This window comes from Pelobates fuscus, chromosome 3 (genome assembly GCF_036172605.1).
Source record: "Pelobates fuscus isolate aPelFus1 chromosome 3, aPelFus1.pri, whole genome shotgun sequence".
In the NCBI taxonomy this organism is placed as follows: Eukaryota; Metazoa; Chordata; class Amphibia; order Anura; family Pelobatidae; genus Pelobates; species Pelobates fuscus.
Window position 1 is genome coordinate 260,732,438 of NC_086319.1, and position 25,527 is coordinate 260,757,964.

At 40.9% G+C, this 25,527-nt stretch overlaps 1 protein-coding gene across 3 annotated transcripts in view; it reads left to right on the forward strand.

Annotated features, from left to right (window-relative positions):
- The window catches only part of LETM2 (leucine zipper and EF-hand containing transmembrane protein 2), a 68,899-nt gene extending 57,909 nt beyond the window's left edge, over positions 1–10,990 (forward strand). For 2 of the 3 annotated variants that reach the window (XM_063448425.1, XM_063448424.1), the window contains exons 5-11: positions 763–903; positions 2,534–2,737; positions 4,678–4,797; positions 5,138–5,254; positions 6,449–6,535; positions 9,030–9,089; positions 10,036–10,990. In XM_063448425.1, the coding sequence (XP_063304495.1) occupies positions 763–903; positions 2,534–2,737; positions 4,678–4,797; positions 5,138–5,254; positions 6,449–6,535; positions 9,030–9,089; positions 10,036–10,065 (759 nt within the window). In that variant the 3' untranslated portion in view covers positions 10,066–10,990. Of the gene's footprint in view, positions 1–762; positions 904–2,533; positions 2,738–4,677; positions 4,798–5,137; positions 5,255–6,448; positions 6,536–9,029; positions 9,094–10,035 lie in introns of all 3 variants that reach the window. The other variant, XM_063448426.1, reaches the window with a different exon arrangement.
- Positions 10,991–25,527: the final 14,537 nt, after the last annotated feature.

Below are 25,527 nucleotides of genomic sequence, written 5' to 3' on the forward strand. Positions count from 1 at the left end.
AGTCACCGGAACAACTACAGCTTATTGAATTTGTTCTGCTGAGTAGAATCATTACATTCAGGCTTTTTGCTGTAAACACTGTCTTTTCAGAGAAAATGCAGTGTTTACATTACAGCCTAGTGATAACTTCACTGGCCACTCCTCTCATAGCCGTTAGAGATCCTTCCTGGGTCATGACTGCCTAAAATGCATCCAAACATTCAGTATCTCCTCCCTCTGCATACAGACACTGAACTTTCCTCATAGAGATTCATTGATTCAATTCATCTCTATGAGGAGATGCTGATTGGCCAGGGCTCTTTGTCAGTCTCAGCCAATCCTATGGGGAAGCGTTGTGATTGGATCAGGGTACCACTTTTGCTGATGTCAGCAGGCAGTGGGCAGGTCTAAAGGAAACACAGACAAAGTGGGCAGCTGCAGACTTGAATACAAGTAGGATTTTACTATATTTAGGGAGGCATGAGTGGACCAGGGGGGGCTAGATGGTGGTTTTAGCCCTTTAGGGTCAGAAATACATGTTTGTGTTCCTGACCCTATAGTGCTCCTTTAACTGTAACCCTTTCTTGTCTTCTTAAGAAATTGATATCTATTTTATCATAGAATATAGTAATAAATAAGCCTGTCTTATTTTTTTGAATGAGTTTATCTGGAATACAGGAGAACGTTGTTCGTATGGTGTTGCCCCCTGAATTATCAGATGTACCTGCATGTTATGTAATTTTCCAGGCTGTTGTAACTCCTTCTTGGTTGTTGTCATTACAGGAGGAGAAGATGAAGAAGAAGCTTGCTGCCAAACTAGAGATGGCTAAATTCCTTCAGGAAACAATATCTGAGATGGCTAGGAGGAACAAAGCTGAAACAGGGGGAGACAGTCAGCAACAGTTCTCATCTTTTTTCCAGCAGGTACATTTGTGAATAGATTTGTTCTTTAATAACTATATTTTCATCTAGGAACAGCACACTGGTAATTTTATGCCAAATATTTTACTGAGTAGAATTAGGTTAACTTTAACAAATATCATAAAAGAAGGTGGGTCAATTGCATTTGGGCACATACATGTAGTGGTCATGGTGCCATTAGACTGTGTGTTCTGTTTGCTGATTCTTTGTCAAACCATTTATATATTTATTTTGAGCAGTTTGACCAAAATTAGGGGTCCCTAAGTCTTCTACAATCTGGCCTTCACTTGCCGTATTTGCTCACGCAATCGTTCTTCTGTATTAGCAGGGCTATTCATTGGTCAGATTACATAGTGAAGATCTGCATTTATGGAAAAAAGTTAAATGGTTATTCCAACCAAAAAAATATAAACTTGCCTGCAAACCCACACCAAAGTCAAGTTCTTCCTAAAGCCTGGTCCTTCTCTGGTGATATCACTTCCCTTTGCGGCAGAAGGAGGGACATCCTGGAAGGTAGGTTGAGGGATGGCCCTGCAACCATTGGTTGTCTGTCACCCACTTCCTATGCTGATTACAGGCAACCAATAACCACAAAATGTTTGTTTCAGACTGGCGGAAGATGCTGCCATAGGAGAAGTTACACCACCAGTAGCAAGTGCTTTAACTCTGTATGTGCAAATTAAAGTGCTGTGCATACTAACTCCAACCACTATGACTACTTCCAAACGCTGAGAAACCCTTTAAAAATGTAATCTGTACATGTACTTAAATCAGCAGAGAATTTTTAAATTATATCTTCTCAGCTGTGGCTTATATCATTATTCACACTTAAAGGAAGTACAAGAAATTGTGAACCTGAACCTTTAACCCCTTAACGCTATTATATAATACTATGCCATCCTGCACCACGTGGGCTTATATGCTGTTACGGCAAACCAGGCAGTCCCTCTGCTGCCAATCTGTTCCGTCCGGGCCATGTGATTGCTATGACTTGCATATCACATGGCCGGGGCAGCAGTTTGAAGCACTTTTTTAGAATGTTACAGGGCTAAATATAGGGCGTGCAAATTAAATTCGCTGGCTTTTCTGCATGGGTTGTTAGGCAGTCCCCCAAGTTACAAATAATAATAAAAAAAAAATAATATATATATATATATATATATATATTATACCTCACAAATATATTTTTATATATAATAAGAATGAAATGAAAAATAAACTAATAATATATATGTAACCAAGTGTGTGTGTGTGTGTGTGTGTGTGTGTATGTATGTATGTGTATATGTATATATATATATATATATATATATATATATATATATATATATATATATACTTTTTATTTTTGAGATAGATATCTCAAAATACACTTAGAATGAAATATAGAATGACAGACAGTAGAATGTCACCTTTGGCTTTATGTGAGGAAGAAAATGTGTGCATCCACTGTAGAAATGATACTGTTTTTGTTTGTTTGTTGGTGTGAATTGTAACCTTATATAAAAATATAATTTAGTAGTTTTGTATTTACACTGTCTCAGCTTCCTCCAAGAGGTGGTGGATGTATTAGTTGTTGGAAACCTTTCATATTTACCCTATGTGCTTTTTGACCCCTTTGTATAATTTGCAGGTTCGAGGGACAGGGGAGCAACCAAGTACCAAAGAGATTGTTCGGTTTTCTAAGTTGTTTGAGGATGAACTGACCTTGGAGAATCTAGAGAGGTCACAACTTGCTGCTTTGTGTCGGCTGCTTGAACTTCAACCAATTGGCACCAACAACTTGCTCCGCTTTCAGCTGCTCATGAAACTCCGGTCTATACGTGCAGATGATGAGGTAAGGTTAAAGAAAAGAAAAACACAAACTACCAACATACATTTTAAACATCTGTCTTGCGCTGTTTGTACAGATCCTCCATTCACTCCAAAAGAATTCTAGGCTCCACCGAATGGACAGTGGGCATACACTATATCAATTTGTTTCTTTTCAACTGGTATAATAATAGTGTATGCCACGTTTTTTGAATATGATCATTGCCCTGTGTATACTGATCTCTGAATCCAGAATGATGTAGGGTTTGAGCTCTACCCAGTGTATGCTACTTTTGTTTCCAGTTTAAAGTTTCATTCTAAGCACCAAACTAACTACAGCTTAATTAAGTGGTTTTGTTGCATAGATCAATAGATCATGCCCATGTAGTCTCACTGCTCAATTCTTTACTATTTAGGACTTCCCTGGCTGTGCTATGCACAGCCTCCCTAACTTCCTGAGTGTTATATCCAATGTTATATTTATATTCATGAAAGTTTTTTTTGTTTTTGTTTTTTTTAATGTGTGTTTATGTATTTGTTTGGTTCAGCTTAATTGCAGTATATGCAGAAGAGGTAGAGAATATTGGGGAGTTAGGGATATAATTTGTTCAAGTGTATTAAATAAATGCAATTCTGATCCTAGCCCTTCCCTTTAATAGTGTATACTCACTGCTTAGTTTATCAATTGGGAAACAGAGCAGCATTCTCTAATCGGTGACCATATATACTATATCATTCCACAGGTAAGAGGCACCATATACTGGGCTGTGAGTATAGTTTGTATCAATATGGAAACGGACAGCAGTGATTATTATTATTATTATTGGTATTTGTATAACGCCAGCTTATTCCGCGGCGCTTTACAATAATAGGGGAATTTACCAAATGATACAATAACAAAATGTACAGGAACAATAGGTAGATGTGGACCCTGCTCAAATGAGCTTACAGTCTAGAGGAGGTGAAGTATAAAAACACAATAGGAAGGGTATTGAGATAGACAGCAAATAGACATGGTGGGTAAGAGTGGAGTGTGGCCCTATAGGAGAGAGCGAGAGGAAGGTTTGAGAGATAGAAGTTACTCTTGGAGGCCATAAGCATTCCTGAAAAGATGGGTTTTGAGGGACTTCTTAAAGGATTGAAGACTAGGGGAGAGTCTGACAGGGGTAGGCAGGCTGTTCCAAAGGAAAGGAGCCGCCTGTGAGGTGTCTTGCAGGTGTGAATTTGCAGTAAGGTGCGGGCAGCAGACAGGAGAAGGTTACCTGTAGAACAGAGAGACCGAGAGGGAGCATACCTATGAATCAGTGAAGAAATGTAACAGGGGCTAGAGTTGGTTAGTGCTTTATAGGTAATGGTTAGTATTTTAAATTAATACCTGTAGGGTACAGGAAGCCGGTGAGAGGAGCGACAGGAGAGAAAGATCAGCCTGGCAGCAGCATTCACCACAGATTGTAGGGGGGTAGTACGGCTTCTGGGGAGACCAATTAGGAGAGAAATACAGTAATCGATGCAAAAGATTACTAGAGCATGAACAAGCTCCTTAGCAGTATCTTGCGTAAGAAAGGGGGGGTATGCGGGCAATGTTTTTAAGTTGAAATCAACAGGTTTAAGCAACAGACTGGACACAAGGCGCAAAGGTGAGGCCAGGATCAAAAGTGACACCAACACAGCAAGCTTGAAAGGATGGGGTGAGGCAAGTGCCGTCAACCTGCAGGGACAGTGAAGGAGGAAAAATTCATTGTATGCGTCTTGCTGACTGTGAATGTTATTGTCCATGCTGCTATCTGACTTTTTAGAATACTACATTCTACTGTAATTACACGTTTTTTTCAACAGTGAATATATGAAAATGTCAAAGTGAGATGAACCAGCTGCTAGTATGCCTCATTGAGTATGCACAAATTATCAGAGAATGGTTGCTGAAAAGCAGAAATCCTCACTTCTTTCCCTTGCCCTTTACCGTAGATGATCGCTAAGGAAGGTGTAAATAACCTCACTGTGGCCGAGCTTCAGTCTGCAAGCAGGACCCGCGGAATGAAATCTTTGGGCCTCACTGAGGACCAGCTAAAGGAGCAAATGAGTCAGGTATTTTAGACAATTGGTATCACTATTCATTCATGCAAAGTCATTCAGCTTGTAGTGATTTAAATTACACCTGTATTTTGTTGGACTGTATTGGCACATGAAGAATATTCAATACTGCATGTTCTCTATCCGTCGATAACAGTGATGGATAATATTTGACACCGCAGCTGTGTATTATATGTTTTGCCTGCCAATTATTAATGCTGTGATGCTCAGCCAGCCAAATGTTCACACAAATAATCATTCTCATTTCCAATAAATCTGCTAATCTAAGCTACACTTAATATATCATTAAGATATACTTTGATCCAGATAATCAAATTTATTTCCACTTCCCCAGTGGCTGGACCTGCACTTGAAAGAGAATGTTCCTCCATCTCTCTTGCTCCTCTCTCGAGCCTTTTACCTCACGGATGTAAAACCCAAATCAATTCTGCCAGTGAAACCGACTGTGGAGGTAAGCCACCAAGAGCAATACATGTTTTGAGATGCTTGAACTTTTTTGAGTACATTTTGTTTTTTTAAATTGTATCCATCTCTGCTTTTCTTTTCCTCCAAACACCCTATTTATATATTTATACTGTCCACATGTTTAAAGTTTAGAACTCCACCATGTTGGACACACACAATTATAAAAAATAAAAATAAATCAATTATGACAAATCCCCCACCCAAACATGCCCATCTGTTATTGCACAACCTAACCTCCATATGTAAAAGTCTATGACGATCAGGATCTGGAAAGTGGCAAAAGAGCCGGTACCTCTCTTTTGGAGACAGACTAGCAATTGACCTCAGGGTCTGTGGTTCCAACGCATGGAGGAATTATGTATCATGGAGAACCTTTAAGCTCCTCAGGGCACACTCAAACATACTTGACAATATGGACCCGCTGGCTTCTTTACACAGAGTCCCCAAACCTTCATGCTTTGTTTCTATAGACAAAGAGGGTACTACACAAAAATAATAGGTCAGAGGGAATGGTTTGCCCAACCCTTCCTGTAGGTACCTAGATAAACGTAAGACTCCGAAAGTTTAACCGTAGAGGGAGTTAGTTTTTTGTTTTCTGTTGACTCAGTCACAGTTTCAAAAATATTTTATTGATGGAAGTGGAAAGTTTTGCCTTGTTCTGATCTTTTTGTTTTTTATTGGACCGTCCGTACTAGAGATAACCAAAGGTTACATTTCGCTATTGAAAGTGATATGTGTAAAACTGTATTTGACCTATCAAATGGACATTGAGACTGTATTTCTCTTTGAAATTGAATAACAATTTTGATTTACATACTGTTCCTGGTTTGAAAAAGCACAAGCATTCCTGTAATGTTACAAAATGCATTGAGCAGACGTGGAATCATAATACATATTGTGATAACAAGGGAGCCTTTGGTTGTCATCATCAAAAGTGTGTTTTAAAGTCTGGGGGCTGACTCATGTTATGAACGCATGGCATCTCTGTTGCTTGAGTGATTGCTCTCATATATCAATGACTTTGAATAATAGATATTTATTGAGCAGAATTGTGGAACTGTTCGCCCCCTAGTGTCTTGTAGTGTGATTTACATCCTTATGTACACATCTCCAATGCTTTGTAATCCTGTAAACAACATTTGCTGTAACCCTCAATTAATGTTATATATGCATTCCTTAGGTTACAAAGAATACCTCTCCTCTGGCCGAGCCCACAGACACTGCGGATAAACTAAATGACCCTGCTCCAACTGTGAAGGGTGTAGAGGTAATTATTGTTCAGATTTCTTCTCCTTCATCCACTATCATTTTTATTATGACAACATTACACCATTTCTGGGGCAACAAAACAAAGCATTTTATGTATATCTTATCGGTTTGTTTGATTATTTATTTTTAATTTTTTGTAGCATTTCCTCAAAATGTGTCCACAATTGCAACAGTTTATCTTGCTGCATAACAATCTTTCTTTCCTAGTGTATCCATGTACTGAAATTTAGTAAATGGTATTTCTAAGACAGAAAACTATGATCTAATTTCTGTGATTGATATCTGAATTTGTTAAAGGGACAATCCAGGCTAGAACTGAACCACATTTGTAATGCATTACATATATGCAAATATAAAATAGTTTTAAATCAAATCACTTACCTACTGAAGTTTCTGCATTTGCAAATCAGCAGGAGTTTCAGATTGCAGACCAAACATGGTACTAGTTGATATGATTTATTGATTGATGTCAAAGTAAAGACAAATAAGTCAATGGGACCTGATGGAATACACCCAAAGCTATTAAAATAGCTTAGTGGTGTACTAGCAAAACCATTAACAGATTTATTTAACCAATCATTGTTAACAGGAGTAGTCCCAGAAGATTGGAAGTTAGCGAATGTTGTGCCCATTCACAAGAGAGGTAGTAGGGAGGAGTCAGACAACTATAGGCCAGTAATCCTTACTTCAAAAGTGGGGAAAGTGATGGAAACCATGTTAAAGGATAGCATTATTGAACATCTAAAACCACATGGATTTCAATATCAGAACCAACATGGGTTTACTTCAGGGAGATCATGCAAAACTAATCTTTTTTTGATTGGGTTACCAAAATAACAGATCAGGGTGGCGCAGTAGACATTGCTTACCTAGATTTCAGTAAGGCTTTTGACACTGTTGCACATAGAAGGTTTATCAATAAACTGCAATCTTGTAAGTTTGGATTCCAGTATTGTTGAATGGGTAAGGCAGTGGCTGAGTGACAAGCAACAGAGGGTTGTCAATTGAGTATATTCGAAGCATGATCTTGTCACCAGTGGGGTATCTCAGGGATCTGTACTTCTCTTTAATAATTTGTTATTAGTGATATAACAGAAGGTCTGGATGGTAAGGTATATCTTTTTTGCTGATGATACTAAGATATGTAACAGGGTTGATGTTCTAGGAGGGATAAGTCCAAATGACAAATTATTTGGGTAAACTAGAAAAATGGCCAGAGTTGTGGCAACTGACATTTAATGTGGATAAGTGCAAGATAATGCATCTTGGATGTAAAAACCCAAGGGCAGAGTACAGAATATTTGATAGAGTCCTAACCTCAACATCTGAGGAAAGGGATTTAGGGGTAATTATTTCTGAGATCCGGGATTAGCAGTAGAAAGAGGGAAGTGCTCATGCCATTGTACAGAACACTGGTGAGACCTCACTTGGAGTATTGTACGCAGTACTGGAGACCGTATCTCCAGAAGGATATTGATACTTTAGAGAGAGTTCAAAGAAGGGCTACTAAACTGGTTCATGGATTGCAGGAAAAACTTACAAGGAAAGGTTAAAGGAACTGAACATGTATAGCTTGGAGGAAAGACGAGACAGGGGGGACATGATAGAAACATTTAAATACATAAAGGGAATCAACACAGTAAAGGATGAGACTATATTTAAAAGAATAAAAACTACCACAACAAGAGGACATAGTCTTAAATTAGAGGGACAAAGGTTTAAAAATAATATCAGGAAGTATTACTTTACTGAGAGGGTAGTGGATGCATGGAATAGCCTTCCAGCTGTAGTGGTAGATGTTAACACAGTAAAGGAGTTTAAGCATGCGTGGGATAGGCATAAAGCTATCCTAACTATAAGATGAGGCCAGGGACTAATTAAAGTATTTAGAAAATTGGGCAGACTAGATGGGCTGAATGGTTCTCATCTGCCATTCTATGTTTCTTTAAATGTTCCCATTCTCGTTAATGGGTAAATGCTTGTTCAACAAAAGCTGTGGGTTATGCAGTTCAGAAATTAGCAATTCCTTTCATAGAAAACTTTAAATGGAACTGCAATCCATGCAGCCTCCGTGTTGCTGATTGGAAGTAAAGATATGGCCGCTGTCTGGTTACAGAAAGCTATTATGAAGCAAATCTGACTTGTGCAGACTTGCTTGTCTTGCTTGAGGCCTGCAGGCACATGCTATCCAAGCACTTATATAGTCTTAGGGCAGAGGTAGGCAACCTTTGGCACTCCAGATGTTGTGGACTAAATCTACAATGCTCTTACGGCCATAATGCTGACAAATCATTAGGGGAAATGTAGTCCACAACATCTAGAGCGCTAAAGGTTACCTATGCCTGTCATAGGTTGAATGATTACGTCTTCTTGTGATAATTGGGGGGGAGATGGGGGGGGGGGGCATAACCAATGCATGAAGTATGTATGGCGCTTTGTTTATTTAATTTTTTTGGTAACTCTTTTTTTTTATTTTTTAAACCTTTCTACAGGGTGAAGACCTTTCGATAAAACCTCCCTCAAGTAAAGCTGTTGATCAGTCAAAAGAAAAAGTAAGTAATTCAAAAAGTTTTTATATTTAAAAGCAAAATGAGGTTCCACTATGACCTGTCAAAATATGTTTGTTTGTTTTTTCTTTGTTTTCAGTAGTTATTACCTGTCACTTTTGTGCATAACCAGGAAAAATATTATTTTATATTTGATATGTATTTCAACATTCTGCACAGTATTCCGCCCTAACGGCTTTTAAGCCCACATTGTGCTGGGCACATAGTACGCCGTAACAACATTAAAGTGCTACTGTTGCCTTTGGTGCTACCTTCTTTCCTCAGCAGCTCCGGACAACCTTGCCAAAATTTACTAAACTTTATGTGTTCCTGTGTGATTTTCTCACAGGAGTGAAAATACTAACTGGTCCCGCATGGTAGATCCTAAATTAATATTTGTAGCTGTTCCTTCAGTAAATTATTCTGACCTAAATAGATGGCCTACCAATTTTTAAATATTATGGATAAAAAAATGAATAAAAAAAGACTAACACAATTAAGTCAGTTTTTTTAAAAATTTTATTTGTTTGTCATTTTTTTTTTTTTTTTTTTTTAGGGGTGGGTTAAAGGAATACTATAAGCATTACAACAACTTTAGTTATTGATGCGGTTTTAGTGTAGATCATGCCCATGCGTCTCACTGCTCAATTCTCTGTCATTTAGGAGTTAAATCACCTGTTTCTGTCCATGCATGCTTAGCCTGAGTGACTCACACAGCATGCATGAGAAAAATAATTTCATTTTCAATCAGTTGTTAACTTTCTATAGAAGTTTTATCTCCTGTTCTGTAATTTGAACTTTAATCACACACAGGATATACCTACTAATTGACCAGGATTAAAGATTAGCAGCTATCGTGAAAGTTGACATTGTAAAACTGGTCATTATGTTTTATTATGAATAATTTATTTTAGTTTTGTTGAGTTATCTTGATTACACATTTTTCTTCCAGAAGGCTAAAGCCAGTGCTAACGGGGTGTAGGTTCAATGTGTGGCTGGAATCACAACATATCCAAAGATCTGGCTGTTCATACTTTGGAACCAAATCACCAAGAGGAAATGCATTCTTACATCTTCTCTCCAATAAAGCCTCCTGCAAAATATGCCTTGTGACAGATCTACTTCAACAAATGACCACTGCGGTAAAAAGTGTTTAGAGGATTGTGACATTTTCAGTGAAGCTGCCTTTGTTCCTCTATTTAAAGGTGCTTTGTATTGCTATACAGTTTGGACTACTAGCATTGAACTTAATGTGATTGATCCAATACGGATTTTTCTCTCTATTTAAAGTCCAGTGCACCAAGTAGAAAGGTTTTTGTTTGACACTGTGTACTTCCAAACCTGTATGGACAATGGGAATATGATATACTGTATAGTGATCAAAATATTTTGTGTACAGAGTCTGGTTGCATATTTGGGCAGCATGTTTATTTTTATAAAATGTTTAAAGTCAATCAAAACCCTAGCCATTTCCAAACACATTAAGTAGAAGCTGCTTTTATGTAAATGAACTCTTTATATTTGTCTTAACTTATACTTTATGTAAATATGTACATATGTTTTTAGATCATGGAAGTTTAGAACATTGTACATTTTACACTGATTTGATATTCTTGTATATACAGTGTTCCTAACGTCTGTTATAGCACCTTAAATATAACATTTCTTTATTTCCTTACTATTGGTGTTATTCTTCAAATTAGCTTGTGGGTGACTCCATCATTTTAAAATAAGCTAACATTTCCAGTCCCATGCCAGAAGCACCTATTTGGACGAATTGCACAGCTGATGGTAAATGGAATACAATGTTTGCCTTTTATTTGGAAATGGATCAGGCATAACAATGTTCATCCATTGAATGCAATTACCAATGTTCTTGTCAGAACTTGTATCAAATCTGTGGTGTTTGTGCTTTTTTGTCTACTTTTTTTTTTTTTTTTGGTAATAAAATAATTTACCATTTTGTTTGGATTTATCTATTTAAAGAGATTGCTGTGTAAATTAATACAGACTAATCTCATTACATTATAAATATGTGTGTATCTATATCTTTTTTTTTTTTCTTCTTTTCTTTCCCAATCAACAGTTTTCTAAAATTGTCATTCTCACCCAGGAGGCAAATAACTCAAAAATATTGCATATGGTTGCTGTACCTTAGTTTGCTACACATATGCTGGGTTATGCAATAAAATATCATGAATTAAAAATATTGTAGGGCAGATTACATAACATTCCATTTATCTATTTTGCTTTAAAATTTCATAATGCAGGCAAATACAAGACTAGACATTTGTTACCTTTTTGTAGGCAGCTATTTTGGCAATGCAAGTTTCAGCTCATGCAGAAATCTTTCTCAAGCTAATAAAGTTGACTGCTATAAGTGTGTGTCAACTGATCAATGTGCCTTGTCTATTAGCACCATTGCCCTATTACTAATTGACTTGTGTCTTTGTATACATAAACATTTTTTTTTTTTTTTACTTATCATAAATTTCTTTTTCCATAGTCCAATCGGCAGTCATAACAAGTGGGATATAGTTGCCCATTTCTCAAAGGACAGATAGTCACATTGAAAAGGTTAAAACAACAAAATGCGGTCCCATCCCCCAGTCTCCTCTCCTCCTAGGCTTATAAAGGGCTACTCCACCCTGAGCTCCCCAGTATATAAAAGCCAATAGAAGGATATAGGTTTAATTTTTTTTTAATCTATAGTAGAAAGGAGGGAAATCATGACTGCCGCTTGGACTATGGAAAAACATATTTACGTAAATGTAAATTTTAGGTTTTTCCAAACGTCCAAACGGCAGTCATAACAAGTGGGACGATATAGCAAGATAAAAACACAGGGCGGGAACAATTTCACCTAGAGAACCCACCATACAGGAGCCTGTGGATTATGGCTCCTGAATCACAAAGAATACCATCCCCAGCTGATGGGACTGCCTACTGGAGTTATTCCAGAGCCGCGCGCGCATTAAAAACGCCCATAGGTAAGCATTTCTCAATGCTTTCCTATGGACGTTCTGCGTGCTCAATGCGATTTTTCGTCGCATTGAGCGTTGCAGAAGCGCCTCTAGTGGCTGTCAGGAAGACAAATTTTTGTTTTTGCCTAGGGGTGCAAAAATCCTGATGATATCTCACCTTTTTTTGAATGCTATTTCCTGTCCTATTGTATTTTACATCCCTCCTCCTATAGAATGTAAGCTCGTTTGAGCAGGGTCCTTTTCAACCTATCGTTCCTGTAAGTTTTCTTGTAATTGTCCTATTTATGGTTAAATCCCCCCTCTCATAATATTGTAAAGCCCTGCAGAATCTGTTGGCACTATATAAATGGCAATAATAATAATATAAATTTGACATGACCCAGGTAAAGTGAGTGGAGGTTATTAAAAGAAACTAAGAAAACGAAATGCTCACTATGGACATTAAAGGGACACTATAGTCACCTGAACAACTTTAGCTTAATGAAGCAGTTTTGGTGTATAGAACATGCCCCTGCAGCCTCACTGCTCAATCCTCTGCCATTTAGGAGTTAAATCCCTTTGTTTATGAACCCTAGTCACACCTCCCTGCATGTGACTTGCACAGCCTTCCATAAACACTTCCTGTAAAGAGAGCCCTATTTAGGCTTTCTTTATTGCAAGTTCTGTTTAATGAAGATTTTCTTATTCCCTGCTATGTTAATAGCTTGCTAGACCCTGCAAGAGCCTCCTGTATGTGATTAAAGTTCACTTTAGAGATTGAGATACAATTATTTAAGGTAAATTACATCTGTTTTAAAGTGAAACCAGTTTTTTTTTTCATGCAGGCTCTGTCAGTCATAGCCAGGGGAGGTGTGGCTAGGGCTGCATAAACAGAAACAAAGTGATTTAACTCCTAAATGACAGTGGATTGAGCAGTAAAATTGCAGGGGAATGATCTATACACCAGAACTGCTTTATTTAGCTAATGTAATTTAGGTGACTACAGCATATTGAATTTGTTCTGGTGTGTAGAATCATTACCTTCAGGCTTTTTGCTGTAAACACTCTTTTCAGAGAAAATACAGTGTTTACATTACAGCCTAGTGATAACTTCACTGGCCACTCCTTAGATGGCTAGAGATCCTTCCTGGGTCATGGCTGCCTAAAATGCATCCAAACATTTAGTATCTCCTCTTTCTGCATGCAGACACTGAACTTTCCTCATAGAGATTCATTGATTAAATTCATCTCTATGAGGAGATGCTGATTGGCCAGGGCTGTGTTTGAATCATGCTGGACCTGCCCCTGATCTGCCTCCTTGTCAGTCTCAGCCAATCCTATGGGGACCCACTGTGATTGAATCAGGCCACCACTTCTAACGATGTCAGCAGACTGCTTGCTTTTCTGAGTCTAACAGCATGAAGAGTTACAGGTTCAGGCTTGAATACAGTAAGACTTGTACTATATTTATGGAGGCATGAGGGACCCAGGGGGGCTAGATGGTGGTTTTAACACTATAAGGTCAGGAATATGTTTGTGTTCCTGACCCTATAGTGATCCTTTAAGTAAAAATAAAACGCTGTGAATTTCTAATACTAGCAAGTCTGGATTTCATACTAGACAGGAATACACATCCTAAAATTGTTATATGTATAGTCTAAAATATAAACCTAGGAAACATGAACATTTGATTGCTTCAAGGGAAGAACTACACCTATTACCCAAAGCACAGCTAAGATGGAATTTAGAAATCAACAGAAAGGGCTCACAGGCTGCTGCTTAAATGCTCAGACGCTGACTTGGTAACAGTCACTATAGAAAAGAAAGAGAGAGACTCTTAAGACAGCCTAGTGCCCAAGTACCGGAACTCTTGCTTTTCACCTGACCTGAATCTGACATATCAGAAATGTGAAATAGGCAATCAATTAAATGTAGGTGTAACTCAATTGTATTAGTAGTCAACAATGTAACCCTTATAAAACCAGGCCAGCATAGAAAAAAACATTCATCCACAACAGCCCTTGAATTCGATTTTAGATACACCTTTCATAAGTAGCATAAAACTAGATCTAAAATTTACATAGCTGAAAAGAGACTTGCATCCATCAAGTTCAGCCTTCCTCACATTTGTTTTTTGCTGTTGATCCAAAAGAAGGCAAAAAAAAAAACAGTTTGAAGCACTTTTAATTTTGCAACAAACTAGGAAAAAAAATCCCTTTTTGACCACAGAATGTCAGTCAGATTAATCCTTGTATCAAGAAGCTATTACCCTACATTGAAAAATTATAACCTTAAATATTCCTTTTTTGCAAGTATGCATCTAGTTGCTGTTTGAACATATGTATGGACTATGATAAAACCACTTCTTCAGGCAGAGAATTCCACATCCTTATTGTTACAGTAAAAAAACATTTCCTTTGCCTTAGACGAAATCTTCTTTCTTCCAGTCTAAACGCATGACCTCGTGTCCTATGTAAAGTCCGGTTTGTGACTAGATTTCCACACAATGGTTTGTATTGGCCCCGGATATATTTGTATAATATTATCATATCCCCTCTGAGGCGAAGATTTTCTAAACTAAAGAGGTTTAAATGTGTTAACCTTTCTTCATAGCTGAAATGTTCCATTCCTTTCATTAATTCCTTTCTCCCTGCGTAGTGTCAGTAGCTTGGCACCATCGCTCTGGAGCCGTGTAAGTTTGTGCCTGGCCTCTACCACCTGTATCTCCGCGATTATGGTCGCCAGTCTAGCAGCCTTTGCTTTTTTCATGGCTGCGCTTTTAGCTATGAAGTAGCCTCGTATAACGCATTTATGGGCCTCCCACACGCAGAGGGGTGTCACATCTGGAGTAACATTGTCAGTGAAGTATTGAGTAAGTTTGGTTCGGGATTCCGTGGTCACCGTTAGGTCATTAAGTAGGGCTTCGTTCAGTCGCCAGTTGCTGCACGTCGGTTTGTAGAGGGGAGATGTCAGCGTCATGGTGAGTGGTGCGTGGTCTGACCATGTCGCGGTTCCAATCGTCACAGACTTAACATCTGTCAGGTAGTAGTGTTGTAGGAAAAAGTAGTCCAGTCTGGAGTACGTCTTATTTGGAGTAGAATAGAAGGTGAAGTCTCTGTCGTCAGGGTGTGTCGCCCTCCAACAGTCGGTCAGGCGTTGGTCTCTAAGGGTTTTGTTGATAGTAGTCAACACATGTCTGGGTATCGTCGAGGTGCCCGCAGATGTGTCTAGGCTTGGTTGAAGGGCCACATTAAGGTCTCCTCCCATGATCAGACAACCCTCCGTAAAGGCCATGATGGCTTTCAGCGATTTAGTCATAAAGCGGTGTTGAGCAGTGTTAGGAGCATACAGGTTGGCTAGCGTGTACGTACGGTCGGCTATCGTTCCCTTAACGCATATAAACCTTCCCCAGTCATCTTTCAGGGTTGCTGTGGGTGTGAAATGAAGGGATTTATGAAGGAGGATGGCCGTGCCTTTGGATTTCCCTATTGGGTTGTTGCTGAGATAGCATTGGGCGAACCTTTTGTCAGTCATTCTAGGTGTCAGACCTTCCTTGAAATGGGTCTCTTGTATAAATACTATGTGGGCTCTTTGGCTGTGAAAGTGGCGGAGCGCCTGTGATCGTTTCTCAGGTTGGTTAAGGCCCTTGGCGTTAATAGAGATTATGTTGATGTCTGCCCTGGTTAGCGGTTTCGGGGTCTGCATGACGGGAACTCCGGTTGACCTCTCTGTCAGGGGTAATGTGGGCAGATAAGTGGTGGGCCTACGGGCTGTGTTACTACCCAGGTGTTGGGTGGGTGCAGGGGAGGTGCTAGTCAGAGGTGTAGGGAGAGGGTGTTACCTGGACGGATGGTCCTTGATGAGGCCCCTTCCCGAGTCCCCTCGCGGACACCGCAGCCGGACTTTGAGTGCCTAGGAGTAGGTACAGAGACAAAATAAAATAAACACTATGTGAACAATAAACAAAAATATATACAAAGTAATGGCTCGGGTGTAGGCCGAGGTGGAGTCGTCCCGTCCGTACTAGCGGTTCGGTCGAGTCCCCTTGCCTTTCTTCCTGACACCCCGGCCAGGTGGGAACGTGGCCTACTGGTTACCAAATGCCTCTCGGATATACCCGGTCCCTCACTAGGGTCCCGGTTCAGAGAGGGGAGAGGAAAGAAGGAAAAAAAAAAAAAAGAAAGGGAAAAGAACGGGGTGTTTCCCCGCGGGGTCACCTATAGCGGTGACAACGAAAAAAGAAAAACTCCCACGTGGAAGGCCCCTCTGGTTTCCCCCTACCCGCCCCGCCCAAAGAGTACTCTAGCCCCTAGGTTATCCGAGATCTTGTGAGTGGGGTATCTGAAAAATTATGCGTGTTGTGTGGACCAGGCTTCAAGCCTTATGAGTCGTGTGTGTGTGTGAGCTTCATGGCGTGTCTAATTAGGTGGCGTGTCGTAGTGTGGCCATGAGCTCTAGCGGCAAGTGTGCGTGTGGTGGCTGTGTCCCCCTCCTGTCTACCCTTCCTCATGTTATATACCCGTCCACTTCGATAAAGGGAGATGTTGGGCCCTCCGACAAAGACCCTATATCTCCGCTACCAGTATTCACAAAATGTGTCGGTGGCACCGAGTCTCCACGTCTCTGTGGCTTGTGTTTGGTGATGTGACAGAGTCAATCCCTTTACGGCAGCTCAGCTGGTCAAGAGAATGGTCCCTATCGGGGTGGTAGTCGGAGCATAGTGCAGGCCGCAGGGTCGTCAAATCCCCCGTTTATGCCCCCCACCCAAAAGTGAAACAAGAAAGGGAGTCCGGCAGTTCAGTGTGGTTAGTGAGGTACCTAGTGGGAAGCTCCCCAGCGGGTCATAGTTCGTAGACAGATACCTCAATCGGTGGGTCTCAGAGTCTCTCAGGAGCCGCGGGACTCAACGGGGGTTGCCGGCTGGTCGTGCCGTTTCCATTCTGGGTCTGGTTCTTCTTTGTGGCAGCGGGTCGTCTCGTGCCGGCCTTGGTGGGCCAACGTAGAAGTCTAGCGGGTCCGGCCAAGTCATGTTTAAGGGTGATAGCTGGAGCTCGACAGTGAGGTCTTGCAGGTCCTGTTGATTGCGTACCGGCGTGGGACCGTTGGGAGTGTGAGCAATTAGGCCGGTCGGGAAAGTCCATCGGTATCTCACCTTCTGAGCCGTCAGGGCTCGAGTGAGGGGTTTCAGAGCCCTGCGGTAGCCCAATGTGGCCGGGCAAAGATCAGGAAATATCTGGATAGGGTGATCCTCATGGGTGATGGATCCCGCATTGCGAGCCGCCTGTAGTATGTCTTCTTTGAGGGAGAAGATAGTTAAGCAGCATATTACATCTCTTGGCGGCGCTCCTTCAGGGCCTCTGGGTCTTAGTGCCCTGTGTGCGCGGACGAAGTCGATCGGCGTGTCCGTAGGACGGCTTAGAAGGTCGTTAAATAAGATGGTAAGTGTGTCAGTGAGCCGGGTTGAGGATTCTTCGCCTTCAGGTAGGCCTCGGATCCGCAGGTTGTTTCTGCGGCCCCTGTTGTCGAGATCTTCGACATGGCGCGCCATGGCTTGCATGTGGGCAGTGTGGCCTTGAAGCGTGGACTCTGTGGTTGTGTGGGCCACATTAGGTTGTCTTGTTCCTCCTCCAGCCGCGCCATGCGGTCTGCCATACCTTGCATGTCCGCTCTCATCAGTTGGAGGTCGGCCCGGATCGAGGCATGGAGGGCTGATGTGGCTTGGGTGAGATCGGCTCTGGTGGGCAGTGCTCTCAGCAGGGCCATCCAGTCTGCCGGTGGGTGATCTGTGGTTTCTCCACTTGCTTCGCCGACCTGGGAGTTCGGACTCATGGATGAGGCCTCCGAGTACAGGAAGGCCTCAGCGGAGGCCTGGGATGAGAGGTCCGGCTGTGTGGTCATGTATTGCCTGACCGATGCCTGGATTGCAGGTGGGCGGGTGGCCGCTGGTTTGGGGGTACCCCCAGCCTTAGTGTGTTTCCCCATAATTGCGTTTGGGGCAGCTTTCTAGCGATTTGCAGGGCGAGTACGGAGGAGCTCAGAGATTAGGCAGCCATTCCGCTCCGCTGCTAGGCCACGCCCCCCATTTCTCAAATATTTTAATAATGGCTGAATGAATACATTTTATATAATTTTTTTTAATTGATATAATTTAAATGTTTAAGTTTGTCTTCAAATCAATCAAAATGTCTGTGTTCTGATATGTTTAAATGCTGGCTATGCACCACTTGCTTCAAATAAATGTTATGCTAATATTTTTTTTATCAAAAAGTACTAGGAAGTAATGGGGTTAAAGCAGAAACCGGAGATCTGAACTAAACACAGATCCTCCAGCTCCCCATCCATTTAGTTCTCCCCCATGTCCATCGTGGTTTTTAAAAACAGATTTTAAAAGGAATTAAAAAACAGTCTACATTTGCTATAAATGCATGATGTGCTTATTCAGTCCCATCCACATCAATACCAAACAAGAGAATGTAAAATGAAACTGGCACGTGTTAGCAGGGAAGGGATTAAAGGGACACGCATGGCACCAATACAACTGTAATGCATTTGATGCATCAGCCTCATTAATATGCTGTATTTTTTGTTTAAATATTTTTTTATCTTGTTTATAGTAAGAGCAATCAAATAGTAAGTTACGAGTGCGGTTGTACTTTTGCCTATGCAGAGGCTAAGTACAGCCATAGATATCAATAGCATATCATGTAACTGAGATTAATTACATTAGGTTTCTGAACTGATTGGCATCAATTTGCCAGAAGAACATTGTAGTCACATGCAAACTAGTAGAACTGTCAATAATAAAAAGAAACGTAGATTTGAGTCATTGCTTTGAGGACTGAAGCACATCAATTGATATTACTTTTTAAGTAACAACAAAGAAGGAAAATAAACAAAAAATTTAAAAAGGGGGGTCTATTAATTTTCAGCATCTCTCTATAATCTATTTTATGAGACTGCTACAAACATTTTAAGAACGTATTAACTTTTGAAACCATGCATGGCGACGGCGTTTAGATCCACATGAACGGATGTTTAAAGCAAATGACAGCATTAGACGTAAATTAGACTGCATTTCCGCAACAATAGAACTGGGTGAATAGTATCTATCATTCTCTATATCATATGAACTGAGCTTTACACAGATTTTTTTTGTTATTACAAGTCAGCTTAGACCATGGGTGTCCAAACTGACCTGCATCTGACAAAAGTGACAGAATGACACGTAAAGCCAGCAATAAAATAAGAATGTGGATTTGAGTCATTGCTTCGAGGTCTGAAGCTTATCAATTGGTAATAACGAGGAAAATAAATAAATAAATAGAAAAGAAAAGAAAAAAAATTATAGCAACACAGGGCTTTGGAATAGTCGGAGAAGGGCCGTCTATGACACAGCAGCAATATGCCCTCCAGTACGCAGAGTCTTGATTGGTCCTCCCAGGGAAGTCCCAGCCCACCAGCAGGGCTTTCTGTGGTTCTGTGTGTCACGTATTCATCCGCTTATGAAAATGTGGTTAATGGTATTTACTGTCCACACACGAAAAGTTGTGCCGAGCAGCAACCAAATCCACAGAAGGGCTAATGCTGAGCAGCAATTATGCAAATGGAAAACTGGTAACTGCCTTTGGGGTCGGTTACAGTCTATCAGATCTAGAGAAGGGGTATTTAGGCCCAGTTCTCATCCTGCTCAGTGCCCTGTCGTGGTTTCCATTGTGGTTGTCCGAGAGCGCGTTATTGATTCTGGTTATTCTGGTTATTTGACTTTGTCATTGTTTTTGACTTCCCTGTTTTCTGGCATCCCTGACTCCTGGCTTTTCCTTATCATTGTGTCTCTTTCTGTTTCCCTTGACCTCGGCTATTCCTGACTATTCTTTGGTACGTTAGTCCGGCCATTCTAAAGTCCGGTATATACGTTACCTATCAGTCCTCTGTGTTACACAATTCTACGTGCTGGATCATTCTGTAATCCTGACACTGTGGGCACACAGAGGTGAAAACCGTCCACTGGACCCCCGCACCAAGAGTCTGTGAGCTGTCTGCCCCCGGCACCTCCCCAACACCTCTCAAGCCTTTGTGGAGTGTGTGCCTCCTTGTCTCTCCTGGCGCTGGCTACACTCCTGGGGATGGTGCACATCATTCACGACCACCGGTCTGCACATTCCTCTCCGGGGACCCCTCAGACCCAGAGGCCAGGGCACCTACTACTGCCGTGGGCAGGCAGCCAGAGAATTCATCCGGAGACCGGCAGCATATAAACTGTCCAGGCCAGCCCCTCATGGTCGGTGAGTATTCCTCCCTGCATCCCCATCCAAGATCATTCAAGTGATCAGTTAAACGTTTCTCAAACAGTGGGGGACATCCAAACCAAAGTCCTCATGCTCCATAACCACCCATGCTGGTGTCAGCATTGATTCGAGGGCCGGAATAACCTCCACCAGCTGAGGGGGGGGGGGGGAGGCGGAGCCGAACCACTGGCCCAGTCCAACACCGGGCAATGCAGCTTCTTGTACAGTTGCCGTTCTGCGACTAGCCATCGGTGTCAATCTTCATCCACTGATCTGCATATCAGCAAAGCAAGGCCGCAAAGTAGGCCCATTGGTAACATGCAGCGAGCGGAACCATACTCGGGTCAAACAGCGGCCATAGAGTTCCCATAATAAATGCCGGTAGTTTGTCTTGTTTTAGAGGTTGTGGGAGAGTTTTATTAGCCATTTTTGGGGGGCCCGAAGTTTGCATTTTCAAATCTATATAATTTTTCACAAAAAGAATAAATGCTTTACAGAATGATGCCCTATAAGCCTGTCTCTTTAGCCACACACCCTCTTTTCAGAAAAAGTCTTCCTCATCAAATGGATCCATACAGCTCATCCAGTGACAGCAAAACAGTTATTTATTTATTTATTTTTGTGCATAAACTAATACAGCATGTTAATATGGCTAAATTCTATCAAATGCATTAAAGTTGTATGTGTAACTGAGATGTCCCTTTAACTTGACTCAAAGAAGCATACTGGTCCTCAGAACAGCATCATCTAGTCCTTTATCCGCATTCTGGTAATTTAACTATAATCAAATATACAATAATAGTGTGAAACGGTGCTAGTATTTAGTATTCAATACAAAATTTTTTTTGTGTTTGGAAGTGGAAAAACTACCACAATGGCCTCTATAAATGGAAATGATTGCGAGTCCATTGATGTGCCTAAAATTGTGGAGACACCATGCATTATGGGATAAGGTGTGTGGCATTTAGGCCCTGGTGGTGGTGGACACTAGTGCTCCAAAACATTTTCATTGGGCTTCTTGAAGGAAGCAGACACAAGGGAAAGTAATCTTTATAGGTACTTGAGATTGTGTATACTTGCCAGATGTTTCCTATCATCCACATATTCTTTGTATTGTATATGTTTAATTTCAAATGTGTAAATTTGTCTTGTACATGCTACCCAGGACATTTCTGAAAACCAGTCTTAGTATATTCCACGTAAGGCTCTATATAAATCAGTTATCTGACACAGGGCACCCAACTTGATGGATATTAAACGGTATGTAGAATTTATTTTTCCTTCAAACAAATCCTGCCTTAGGTCACTTTATGTTTGAGACATGATTGTTAATTAATGCTAATTAGATTGCGAGTTGTTCCTCTGTGTTCCCCACTGAAGGCAATTTAATTATTAAGAATTACAGTTGAACACTTACTGCTTTTTATTGTTATTTTTTTTAGGTCCTGATCAATTTGTCTCCATTAATGCTCAGGGAAACAATTGAAAGCTTTCTACCAAATGAATCCACGTTTCTGTAAAACACAGACATCAGCTATCGGAGCTGTGTATTTAAATACACTACAAATTACCCTTAATATTTTGTCATAACTTGCATGCAAAATACAATTATATGTCTATAATAAATACTTAATTATATATTGTGCTAAAGCAGTGTTCTACAGTCTATAATAAATAGTTAATTGACTACGAGCGTGGCATTTTTATGAAAATATTTTAGAAAAATATTTTTTTTCAAAATAATAATAACTATACGTGTAATAATATGTATGAATACTTCAAATAATGCCCTGCAATTATACAATGTTAGGGGACGTGGGAAATATGAAAAATTACATATATTGTACATAGCTAGAGGCACACTCTCAGCACCAAAACAAGCATGCCTTACACCCCAATTCTTTGCCATTTAGGAGGTAAATTGTTTTGTTTATGCAGGATAATTTTTTTTTTTTGTAGGAAACCAGTCTGGACCTGATCAAATCCCAGCAATGCTGTTGAAGCTCAGTGCGCTGGCAATTGCTAAACCTGTCACAACCCTAATTAATGAATCCTTGGTGTCTGGATACATACCCAAACTTTGGAAGACTGCGAGGGTAGTGCGTATTCATAAAAGTGGTGACACTACTTTGGTTTCTAACTATCGCCCAATATCATTGCTCCCAGTATTGTCAAAAATCTTAGAAAAATGCATCCATACGCAACTATGTGAGTATTACCAAAAATCAAACTATCTGACCCCTGATCAATCAGGCTTTTGCCCGAATCACTCAACTACAACTGCCCTCTTAAAAGTTTGCAATGACATCCAAACTGGCATGGAACAAGGAGACCTAACTGGAGCTATTTTCCTTGATTTTGCAAAGGCCTTTGACACAGTAGACCACAACATTCTACTGCACAAACTAAAAAACTCAGGTATCTCAGGTGATCATCCGCTAACCTGGTTTTGATCATATGTATCGGATTGATCACAATATGTGTCCATTTCTGACAGCTACACCCTCCCTCTCCCAGTAATGTGTAATGTTCCCCAAGGTTCCATTCTCGGTCCCATACTATTCACATTATTTATAAATGATCTGCCTAATGTCTGCAAATCTTCAAATGTACACCTGTACGCAGACGACACAGTAATCTATGCGAGCAATTCCGATCTACCGCAGCTTGAGGCTGTGCTCCAAGACCAGTCCATAGAGGTAGAAAAGTGGATCATAAAAAACAAACTCGTCCTAAACACTGATAAAACGATGACAATGATCTTTGGAACAGTACCTACATTACACGATTCCCACCTATCCATCAAAACAAAATCAAATAGTACACTGACTGCACTGACTTTCAAATAATTGGGTGTGTTGTTAGACCCCAACCTATCTTTTGGCCTGCACATAGAAAAACTTGCATCAAAACTTTATCCAAAACTAGGTGCCCTGTAGAGAAACAAATCCTGCCTAAGCCCTACAGTAAAGGAAAAGATTGTACAGCAAATGCTGATGCCAATCATTGATTATGGGGATGTAGTATATGCACCTGCACCGCAAACCCATATTAATAAGCTTAATACATTGTATAACTCGTTCTGCCGCTTTGTGCTACAATGTAATTACAGGACTCACCATTGTGACATGCTAAAAGAACTAAACTGGCTGTCGCTGGAATCCAGACGCACCCTTCATGTTTCCAGCCTTGTGTTTAGGAGCTTTTCTGGGAAGCTCCCACCCTACCTGAGCAGAATGCTCTCCCTCGGCTGTTCCCACCTCCTATAACCTCCGATCCAGTACCAGCACTTTATTTAATCTACCTCAATACAAAAAGAAAGCGGCCCGATACTCCATTTCCTACAGAGCGCCGCAATTATGGAACGACCTCCTGCACACTTTCAAATATTCCCCAAGCCTAAAATCCTTTGAGAAATCCCTCTCTACATATCTCAAAACAGAATGCAACCTGTCATGGTTGATTGTATATTTCTTACCTGTTCTATGTTAAATTTTGTATTTATTGTGTATTAATATTGTTTTCGTATTTTATTGTATCCTATTGTATCAATGCAATGTTTTGTGAACCCAGGACATACTTGAAAATGAGAGAAATCCCCAAATATTTTATAAACAAATAAATAATAAATAAATACAGTAATTGTGTGACCAAAACTTCAACAGCATTGCACACAGACCACTTAATTGGGATGAAGTGGTCTGGGTGCCTATAGTGTCCCTTTAATGTTTCCATTAACTGTTCGCAAGGTTATTGTTACTTTGTTCTGCTTGGATGCTACAACATGTACCTGATTATTCCGCTATGTAATGAATAAACTGTTTGCCAGATGTCTAATTTATTTGGTACAAGCCAAGTTACTGAAAAAGATTTCTCAAACAGTTGTGTCCCTGAACTATTGCCTAAACAAACCAAATACAATAATGTCATACTTTTTTTTTTTTTTTTTTTATAATTCTTTATTTTTGGTGCAGTATAGGTTACAAACATTCCTGTGATGCCACAACAGCAGGCACAGGCAAGGCAATGTATACAATGTCATGGCGACAAGCAGTTGCACATTTTTTATTTATAAGACAGGCTATATGCACGATTAAATTCGTTGCGAGTAGATTAGTTATGCCGGCAACTGTGAGATTCATTAATTTTTAGTTTCTCAATGTTGGTTTGGTTATGCTCAGCTATGCTTATCTATGCTTGAGAAAGGAACATGCATTCTATACAGTGGCATCTGGTCTAAATAATCATACATTTATCCTGTGTAAGATTACATGAATTTCTGAGTATGAGTATATGAATGAGTTAGGTGACTAGAAGCATGCCTATATATATGCTAAACAATATATCACACTGGAAAGATTAAAACACGTTGGTAAGAAATGATAATCTACGAGTAGTAGCATAGCAGAGGTATATCACCCTGGCTGGTCTAGAGTTCTTGGGTTGATTTTATACTCCAGGGGCCGTTAGTTTGGTGGGCCTGAGGTCTTGTTTGTGGTCTCGGGTCCTTGCTTAACTGTGTCGGTGTGGCCAGGAGTGGGTGTCCGTCGGTGTTCGGGTAGTGCTGCTAGTCTCCCCAGCTAGCAAAGTGTGCCTCCTCTGGACGTCCGGCGGTGAGTGTCCATTAGGGGGGATGCTTGGAGGCTCATTGATGCATCTGTGTGTTGGGGGGGGGGCCCGTGGGAACCTCTTCTGGGCCGCTGTGCTGCTTGATGTGTGCAGGGTGGGTATGCAGTCGGCCCCGTCGCGGGAGTACCTTATCCTGTTGCAGGGACGGCAGTCGCTGGTATGGGTGAGTAGTGTTCGGTCTAAGCCGGTGCCGCAACCATTATGGTACATTATGGTACAGCTCGTGAGGAGGGTTAATGGGTGGTTGCTCGCGGGGCTGCGGTGCTTGGTATAATGGGCCTGAGTTCTTTTTGCCCCCTGGGCTCGATTATGTAGGCCTTGTTAGTCGTTTTGTTCTCCATGATGGAGCAGTCACCCCCGCCGGTCTTGGCGCACATGGCATCCGCCATCTTGGGTGGTGCGGTCAGGCGCTTGAGCGGGATGGCCCCGTCTTTGGGCCCTGGATGTATAGCCTCTGGGTGAGGACCGGGATCACCCCCACCGGTCCATGGGGGGAGGGGACAGGGCCGAGTCCACCCGGGTCTCCGCTTCCATTTCGGCACCATGAGGCAGGATAGAGGGACAGCG